Source organism: Chiloscyllium plagiosum, chromosome 13 (assembly GCF_004010195.1).
Source record: "Chiloscyllium plagiosum isolate BGI_BamShark_2017 chromosome 13, ASM401019v2, whole genome shotgun sequence".
NCBI classification, from domain to species: Eukaryota; Metazoa; Chordata; class Chondrichthyes; order Orectolobiformes; family Hemiscylliidae; genus Chiloscyllium; species Chiloscyllium plagiosum.
Window position 1 is genome coordinate 11,653,056 of NC_057722.1, and position 10,208 is coordinate 11,663,263.

Here is a 10,208-nt window from a genome sequence, read left to right on the forward strand (position 1 = left end):
GGGATCATTAGTAGAGTCATAGAGATGTACAGCATGGAAACAGACCCTTCGGTCCAACCCGTCCATGCCAACCAGATATCCCACCCTAACCTAGTCCCTCCAAACACATCCTCTTTATATACCCAATGAAAAATGCCTCTTAAATGTTGCAATTCTACTAGCCACCACCACTTCCTCTGGCAGCTCATTCCATGCACGTATCACCCTGTGTGTGAAAAAGTTGCCGCTTAGGTCTCTTTTATATCTTTCCCCTCTCACCCTAAACCTATGCCCTCTAGTTCTGGACTCCCCCACCCCAGGGAAAAGACTTTGCCTATTTACCCTATCCATGCCCCTCATAATTTTGTAAACCTCTATAAGGTCACCCCTCAGCCTCCGACGCTCCAGATGAAAATGGGTTGGCACTGATGAAAGCAGGCATGTAATGCCAGGATCTGGTGTATGGGGATTGGGATAAGGATATAGAAGAAGGTTTGAACTTGGTATTGAGTCCTGTAGGATGTAGTGTCCCCAAGCAGGTAATGAGATGCTGTTCTTCCAGCGTACACTGAGCTTTACTGGAGCACCGCAGCAAACCTGAGGCAGAGCTGTTGGCCAGGGAACATGGTGTGTTGAAGTGGCAGGCACTAGAAGCTCAGGGTTATGTTTGGAGACCGAATGTAAGTGTTTCACAAAGTGTTGGCCCAGTCTGCATTTTGTCTCCCCAGTGTAGAAGAGATCAAATTGTGAGCAGTGAATACAGTAGTGAATTGCAAGTAAATCACTGCTGCACCTGAAAGGTATTTCTGGGAGCGGTCTGTTTGGCTGCAAACATAGAAGATAACAGCAGCAGCCCTCTGGCCTTTCAGATTGCTCCACGAATCATTATGTTCACAGCTTACTATCTAATCCAGTATCCTGCTCCCATGTTGTCTCCTTACCCTTTGATCCCTTTAACTCTAGGTACTATATCTATCTCCTTCTTGAAAACATTCAATGTTTTGGACTTAACCACTTTCTGTGATAGAGACTTCCACAGGCTCCACACTCGATAGGTGAAGACATTGCCCTTTATCTTAGTCCTAAATGACCTGCCATCTATCTTTTGTCTGTGACCCCTGGTTTAGGACTCTCCAGTCATCAGGAATATCCATCCTCCATTTTCCTGGCCTAGTCTATTAGAATTTTATAGCTTCCCATGAGAATAGCCTTCATTCTTCTAATGGATAAGATCCTAACCAATCCAGCCTCTCTTCACCTGTCAATCCTGCCAGCCCAGGAAGTGATCTGATAAACCTTTGTGGCACTCCTTCCATACCCAGAACAGCCTTCCTCAGATAAGGAGATCAAACCTGCACACAACACGCCAGGTGTGGTCTCACTAAGGCCCTGTACAATTACAGCAAGACCACCATATTCAAATCCTTTTGCTACAAAGGCCGACATGCTATGTACCTTACTCAGCACCTGTTACACCTGAGGGTTTACTTTCAGTGAGTGGTGTACAAGGACACCAGGTAGTGTTACACCTCCCCTTTTCTCAACCGATCACTATTCAGATAATAATGCGCCTTCCTGTTTTTGCTACCAAAGTGGATAATTTCACTTTTGTCCATATTATACTTCATCTGCCATACATAGTTCCATTCAGTCATTTTGTCCAAATCACACTAAAACACTTCTGCATATTCCTCACAGTTTACCTTCCCATTCAAGCCTAAGGTTCACAGCTGTTGATTTCTATTACTTATACGGTCTCATGTTGGGATATAGCTGAACAATCAATGTGACCCCCTGTCTACAACTAACTCTTAGGTATTCATTTTGTTTATTTATGTGCATTATCCAAACCTTTTGAATTAATTCCTGATTGTAGATTTTTTATATCAAAGTGTTTCATACATCAGTGAATGAATGGGATTTGATTGTAACCTCCTCCCAGGTAGTTGATATTCTCTGCATGAACTATCTCACAGATTGTGATTAAATTCCTGTAACCTTGTAATACGTTCCCAGATAGAATCATAAAGACATTAAAAGCTACTTTAAAATTATTTATCAAATCAAATTCCACCACCTGTCAGGCAGTGATCCTGACAACTCTGAAAATAATCTCCTTGTCAACTGTTTAGCTCCTTTACCAACAATTTTAACTCTGTTGTGATTGGTCTAATCTTCACAGAAATAATTTCTGCAAAACAGCTTATTATTTTAGCTTTATTTACTTACTCTGTACAAAATCTCTCATTTTTAAAATTAAAATTTGATCTCCCTTACTGATTTCTATCCCAGGAAGAATAGTTTTAACATTTCTGATGCCACATCATAAATCTGCTCTCACTGGGTCCTTATTATTGGACATATGGGGAGATAATGTCCAAGTGGTTTTATTGCGAGACTGTTAGTTCAAAAACTGAGATAATATTCGGAATCCCTCCAAGGCAGATATTGGAATTTGAATTTAATTTTTAATGTGGAATTAAGAGTCTAACTGCCTGTGTGGAGTTTGCACATTTGCCCCATGTCTGCGTGGATTTCCTCCGGGTGCTCCAGTTTTGTCCCATCATCCAAAGATGTGCAGGTCAGGTGGCTTGGCCAAGCTAAATTGCCCATAGTGACCAGTGGTGTGTAGGCTAGCCATGAGAAGTGCAGGCTTACAGGGATAGGATAGGGGTTGGATGCTCTTCGGAGCGTTGCCGTGCACCCAATGGGCTGAATGGCCTGCTGTCACACTGTAGGAATTCTATAATCCTATGGTGACCATAAAAGCATTATCAGTTATCAGGAAAATTCCTGGCCTACATGTGACTCCAGAGCCACCATAATGGGGTTGACTCAAAGCTGCCTTCTGGGCATTTAGGATTGGGCAATAAATGCTGACCTAGCTAGCAACATGGATGAATAAAAATATATATAAACAATCCAAACTTCAAATGGATTCCAGAATATAGCTCCTTTCTGTGCATTATCGGAATAACTCCTCCATTAGAATTTGGCCACTTCACTGTGAATGAAGTCCACACATGAATGTGGACCAAATTTAAATCTTAAATGGGAGTTTGGAGTTCAGATGAGAGCCAGATCTGAAATCCATGTGTGATTTACTTTTGATGGATTATTGAAAATCACTTTGATGGCATCAACAAGGTGTTCCTCTACACTATTTGCAGACTATGCCTCCACCATATGGTGCACAATTTTCCTCCAGTTCATAGCAAGAATGTAGAGATCTTACCTTTTCTGGGTCATTAGCACCAGGCTGAAGACACACAGAACAGGGAAGATAATTTGGGAACTGTTAAGGGAAAAGACAGAAACGTTAATGGTGGCAGATGGACCATCTTCCTGAAGCAGTAGCCTCATTAAGTTCCCGTTCTCCTTCATCAGTTGTTTCTGATGCTCCACCATACAGTGACATATTGCTCAAGCCCCTTAGGATCTCACAGTAAATGTCCGCAGCTCACCCATCACTGAAGCTCTCTCAAAGAGACTTGGTTTCAATTGTACCAAATACATCTTTTCAACCATACGGGAATTTCTATTGTCTGGGTTTCCTAGTCTAGCTGGGAATCTTTTGAACTCAGTGAATGGTGGTAATACTGGGTGCAGACATGTACTGGAGTCCAGTTGAAGATCTGACCGACTGTAAAGGTTCAATGTTTGTTTTGGTAGGGACGGCCAAGATCAAATTGAGCACCACCCTCCTCCCCACCACGCACCCCCCCCCCCCAACCAACACCTTGCACACCTCCCAGCTGGAATCATTCTTAACCAGAGTAATTTCTACTGTCACTACAGATTGCAGAGTGCACCTCAAAGCAGAAGGGCAAGGCTTTGTCTCCAATCTTCCTTATCAGACGTTCCTGCATTTTGGTGACGGGTTTCACTTGACTGTCTGTTGGAGGGTAGACCTGGATTGTGGACACATACAGATCTCGTTTGAATGCCTGTCCAATCATCTCGATGTCCTCAGGTCCATAGTGGAAAATACAGCTCAGCCTACAATATACTGGCGATAGAGGAAAAGAACAAGGTTACAAAGGCGGGAAGGAGTAAAAAGCAATAATGTGGAGATACGCAGTAGGTCAGCTGGGAAACAAAGCGAAGCTAGTCTCTGCCTGCAACTCTTCACTTTCTTCAGCAATATCTAAATGGCTACCGTCGGAGGCCTGGGGGTAAGTCTTTCACCCACAATGCACCCTCCCCTTTTCGCCTGAAACGACAGCATCCTAAAAGTGAGGTGATTTACACCCACGTGGGCATTACGTCTGAACGTTGGGGCCATTCGTTACAACCTGGCTACGAATTCTGAAATGCAGCTCATCTTATCCTAGGAACATGAAACAATTACAAAAAAGGTAGGCCCCTAAAATTGCGCTGTAAGAGTGAACCATCCGACCCTTAGTGGGCTCGATTGGATTTATCCAGCTGGCAACAACACTCGACCAGTTTGAATTTAGTTTGAAAACAAAAAGAGGAAAATAAAACAATAAATTGTGTCTGTAACTGTCCAGAAAAAGCACTATCCTTTACACAAGGAAACCTGCTGCTCACAAGTAGTCTGGGGTATAGCTGACTCCATTCCCTCATTAAAACAACTGATATTTGATTGCATTCTCGTCGGGTCTAGAACTCACTCAGTTGTATTGATACAATGGCACTAACCGTTTAAGAAGAAAGAAATACTCGCATTTCTATAGCACCGTTTACAAATTTGGGTGACCCAAAGCATTTGACTACCAATGAAGCGTGGTCACAGTTGTAAAGTAAAAAACACAAGAAGTCAATGGGTTAACAGCAAAGTCCCACCAACAGCAATGTGAGAATGACCAGACTATCTGTTTTAGTGATGTTTGATTGAGGGGCAAATATTGTCCCCAAGGAGAAGTCTTCTTCACAACCAGAGGTTGGCACTACCAACATCCTTGCACCTCCTTTAGCTGTCCCAGCACTGGCATCACTGTTTCAGGGCAAATAGTGATTGGTAATAAGATGCCAACCTTGCCTATATCTTGAGAGAAAAAAATCAGTTTTTCTAAACTGATTAACATCTCCACTAAACCCAGAGAGAAAGGAAAGAAGGTGAGTTAGTAAATTAGGATCATACAATCCTTACAGTGCAGATAGAAGCTATTCACACCATTGAGTCTGCACCAACACTCCCCAACTCCCAACACCAGCTCTGTAAGTCCACATTTACCAACCTGATTTGCATGACCTTGGACTCTGCAGGGCAATTTAGCATGGCTAATTCACCCAACCAACACTTCTTTGGACTGTGGGAGGAAACTGGAGCACCCGGAGGAAACCCACGCAGACAAGGAGAGAATGTGCAAACTCCACACAGATTTATTTGTTCAATCATCTGAACCAGGAGATTTATTATCTCATTCTCTCTTATCTTTCTTTTTGGCAGTGAACACTGACTCATTCCGTTCCTTTCTTCAGAGGTGCGCTGAGTACTTTTGGACTAAATTTTACTTACAGAAGATTTTTCTAAGAGTATATTGTAAGGACCCATTATCTGTGATTGTGAAGGCATAATGTCAATGTCCATTTGGGAGTAGATAGAGGCCTTTTTGAAGTGCTGATGGCAGAGAGCTTACCTTTCTGATCTTTTATGTAACCGGTGTCCACCAACAACACGCCATCTAGAGCAACAAACAGAATCATGGTTATGCTGGCTTTGCATGATGCCCATGTGCCTCTAAATGCAATTCAATAACTTCCCTCAGGGTCATTCAACAGCACTTCTCAACTCAATATCAGGTACATACTGCAAATGTCAAGTCACCACATCTCTAAATCATTTATACGCCAGCACTAGTTTCAAATGCTTTTGAGGGAAAATCAATCAGCCCAAGGCAGTTCTGTAAATATCTCTTACAAAATATTTTTGTAGGGAGCTTGCAGGAGGGCAACTTTGGGTTTAAATGTGGAGCTCCCCACAGTGAAACCACTGCCTGATGTTTATTGCCGAGGCTTGTATGTAAAGGTTGGCGTATTGAGTCATTTACTGGAGGATAGCCAATGCAGTTGGAACCCACACCCCACCAGGAGCCGTGCTTTCAGCAAAATACCAAAGAAATAAGTCAGTCTTGCACAGAATCTGAAAGGGGCTAAAGGAGGTTATTTGTCCCATCATGCATTGTGCTGGTTCTTGGCAAAAACTATCCAATTTGTTTCACTACTCTATTCTTACCTACAACTTTGCAATAGTTACCTCTTCAAGAATATATGCAACTCCCTCTTGAAAGTTATCACTGAACATGTTTTTACTTTCCTTCCAGGCACCTATTCCTGAATATAATAGTTCACTTTGTAAAAGTATATCATCTCAAAACCAATCTTTTACCAAATACAGTGTCTAAAAACTCTAGTTACTCACCCTCCTGCCATTGAAAATATTTTCTCCTTATTAACTCATTCAAACTATTCATAACTGTGAACACCTTGATCAAATCTCCCCTTTACCTTTTCTACTGAAAGCAATCCTACGTTCACCAGTATCTCTACATGATTGACATCATTCCTAGCATCAATATCTGCTCTGATCTTTTCCAAGGCTCTTGTACCCTTGACAGCCCATCAACATTGGAAGTCACCAGACTCTCTTCTGGGATAGACTATTTGGCCAACACCATCATCTAATGCCAGGGAAAGCTCAAACCAAAAGCAAACTATGGCAGATGTTGAGAACCTAAAATGAAAGCAGAAAGTATTTGAAATACTGTCCGAGAAGATTACAATGGAGCCAGAAACAGTCAATATTTCATATTGATGACCCATGGTCAGGTCTGCAACGATTTTAGGGACTTTAGGAGATTTTCAGCTAATGAGGAGGCAAGAATAGTAGGGACAAGAACAAATAAAAGACAGATCTGTGATAGAGTGAAAAGCAGGAGAGAGTAAATGACAAAAAGGAACGATGGCCATGGCAAAAAGAACCAAACTAGAGGTGATTTAAATGTGCAAAACAGAATAATCACCAGAATATTCCAAAAGTAAGAGACACAGAATTTTAAAGAAATAATTGTGGTAGTGGCTGTAGTCTGAAATTGCTAAACTCACGGTTGACCCTAGAAGACTGTATGATGCTTCGTTGAAAGGTGTACTTCTTGATCATGCTGCATTGCAATGTGCATGAGGCTGAGGACAGAGTGGAAGTGCTGTGGAGAATTAAAATGATAGGAGGCCAAAAGCTCCTGTTTGCACTTGTGAACTGGGATGGAGGTGTTAAACAGAGACCGAGTGCTCACTTTGTGGACCACCTCCATTCGGTCCGCACACCTGACCCTAATCTTCAAGCCCCCCACCATTTTGACTCTCAGTCTTTCTCTTGTCAGGCGACTGCAGCTTACGGACGCAGCTGATCATTAGCTCACAGTCAATCCTATATTCCCCAGAGGAATGGGGAGACTACCTCAAAGTGACAGACCCCAGAGTGAAGGAGACTGTGCAGAGTGAGAGCGCAAAGTGAAAGGAGGAGCAAATTCCTACAGATGCTGGAATCTGTACTGACAACAAAAACTGATGGAAATCACAGTGGGTCAGGCAGCAATCGTCGAGAGAGAGCAAACTAATGTTTCGAGTCTAGGTGACTCTTCATCAGAGCCGACTTCAAAATCTTAGCTTGCTTGCTCTCCAAGGATGCTGCCTGACCCAGAGTGAAGGGACTCCACCAAGTCTACATTACCTGGAGAGTCAACTTTCCATGTGCTCTATGGCACCTCCTGCTGATTGCTCTCAATATTGTGGAGGGCGGTCTGCGTCCAGGGTATCAGACTAGATTCCCACAAGAGGAATTCTTCCTAACATTAAAGTGGAAATTCATAGCAGAAGGTAAAAGCAAATTGCAGAATTATCGCTAGCGTAAATGCGTGAAAGGTGAGTGCGTGCTTTACTGTGTGAGGAGTACATTAACAGTCAGTGGTTCACACTCACCCACAGGGTCAACATGGCTGCCGTGATCCACAAAATCTCTTTTGCTTAGATAGGCAGCAATCTATGAAAGAAATTAGAGCATGGAATAGATTATTTCAAGGTAAAAATGATCAGTGATATTATCATCAACTTCTTGCAATGTTCTATCCATTGCTTAACGCATCCATTAACCTGATATCAAGTAATTCAAATGTATATCAATTAAAAGTGCAGATAAAGTAATCTATGTCAACACAACACAACAAAATAAGAACAGAGTAGCGTTTACAGCAGGAGGTACCGTCTACAAGATGCACTGCAGAAATTCACCGAAGCTCCTTAGACAGCACCGTCCAAACCCATGAACCACTTACATCTACAAGGACAACAGGTGAATTGCAACATCACCACCTTCAAGTTCCCTGACAAGCCATCTGCCATCATGAGTTGGAAATACGTTGGCGTTCGCTCACTGTCGATGGGACAAAATCCTGGAACTCCCTCCCTAATGGGATTGTGGGTCAACTCACACCAGGTGGACTGCAGCAGTTTAAACAGGCAGCACACCAAAATCTTCTCAAGGTCACTGAAGGTTGGACAATAAATGCTGGCCAGCCAGCAGCATCCACATGCCATGATGAAACAAAAAACTCAGCTATACCTGGGTAAACTGCACTCTGGACCCAGGGTAAACTGCACTCTGGACTCAGGGTAAATTGCAATCTGGACCCTGGGTAAATCGCATTCTGGACTCTGGGTAAATCGCACTCTGAGCCCTGGGTAAACTGCACACTGGGCCCTGGGGAAGCTGCACTCTGGACCCTGGGTAAGCTGCAATCTGGACTCTGGGTAAACCGCACTCTGAGCCCTGGGTAAACTGCACACTGGGCCCTGGGTAAGCTGCACTCTGGACCCTGGGTAAACCGCACTCTGAACCCTGGGTAAACCGCACTCTTGGCCCTGGGTAAACCGCACTCTGGGCCCTGGGTAAACTGCACACTTGGCCCTGGGTAAACCGCACTCTGGGCCCTGGGTAAACTGCACACTGGGCCCTGGGTAAACCACACTCTGGGCACTGGGTAAACCACACTCTGGGCACTGGGTAAACCGCACTCTGAGCCCTGTGTAATCCGCACACTTGGCCCTGGGTAAACCGCACTCTGGGCCCTGGGTAAACTGCACATTTGGCCCTGGGTAAACCGCACTCTGGGCCCTGGGTAAACTGCACTCTGGGCCCTGGGTAAACCACACTCTGGGCACTGGGTAAACCACACTCTGGGCACTGGGTAAACCGCACTCTGGGTCCTGGGTAAACCACATTCTGGACTCTGGGTAAACCGCACTCTGGGCCCCAGGTAAACCACACTCTGAGCCCTGGGTAAACCACACTCTGGACCCTGGGTAAACCACACTCTGGGCCCTGGATTAACCACACTCTGGGCCCCGGGTAAACCACACTCTGGGCCTTGGGTTAACCACACTCTGGGCCCTGAGTAAACCACACTCTGGACCCTGAGTAAACCACACTCTGGACCCTGAGTAAACCACACTCTGGGCCCTGGGTTAACCACACTCTGGGCCCTGGGTTAACCACACTCTGGGCCCTGGGTTAACCACACTCTGGACCCTGAGTAAACCACACTCTGGGCCCTGGGTTAACCACACTCTGGGCCCTGAGTAAACCACACTCTGGACCCTGAGTAAACCACACTCTGGACCCTGGGTAAACCACACTTGGACTCTGTGTTAACCACACTCTGGGCCCTGGGTAAACCACACTCTGGGCCCTGGGTAAACCACACTCTGGACCCTGAGTAAACCACACTCTGGACCCTGGGTAAACCACACTTGGACTCTGTGTTAACCACACTCTGGGCCCTGGGTAAACCACACTCTGGACCCTGGGTAAACCACACTCTGGGTTCTGGGTGAACCAAAATCTGTGCCCTGGGGTGTACCGCACTTAGGATTTGAGAAGGTCAGCACAGGTCTAAGCTGGACACTGTCTGATCACAATGACAAAACAAGAAAAAGACCTCAGTTGCTGCAATATAAATATTCAAACAGTGACACTGAACGTTGAACAGGTCATGCCCCTTTAACTCCCCCTCCCACTCCACCAAGGACATGCAGGTCCTTGCACTCCTCCATCGCCAGACCAGAGCAACATGATGGTTGGAGAAGAGCGCCTCATTTTCCGCCTAGGAACCCTCCAACCACAAGGGATGAACTCAGATTTCTCCAGTTTCCTCATTTCCCCTCCCCCCACCTTGTCTCAGTCAAATCCCTCGAACTCAGCACCGCCT

At 44.7% G+C, this 10,208-nt stretch overlaps 1 protein-coding gene across 2 annotated transcripts in view; it reads right to left on the reverse strand.

The window, feature by feature from the left end:
• The window catches only part of LOC122555762 (S-arrestin-like), a 30,002-nt gene extending 21,977 nt beyond the window's left edge, over nucleotides 1–8,025 (reverse strand). The window contains exons 1-4 of one of the 2 annotated variants that reach the window (XM_043701874.1): nucleotides 7,924–8,024; nucleotides 5,586–5,630; nucleotides 3,792–3,988; nucleotides 3,215–3,274 (exon numbers count right to left, since the gene is read on the reverse strand). In XM_043701874.1, coding sequence (XP_043557809.1) covers nucleotides 3,215–3,274; nucleotides 3,792–3,938 — 207 coding nt within the window. In that variant the 5' untranslated portion in view covers nucleotides 3,939–3,988; nucleotides 5,586–5,630; nucleotides 7,924–8,024. Of the gene's footprint in view, nucleotides 1–3,214; nucleotides 3,275–3,791; nucleotides 3,989–5,585; nucleotides 5,631–7,923 lie in introns of both variants that reach the window. The other variant, XM_043701875.1, reaches the window with a different exon arrangement.
• Nucleotides 8,026–10,208: the final 2,183 nt, after the last annotated feature.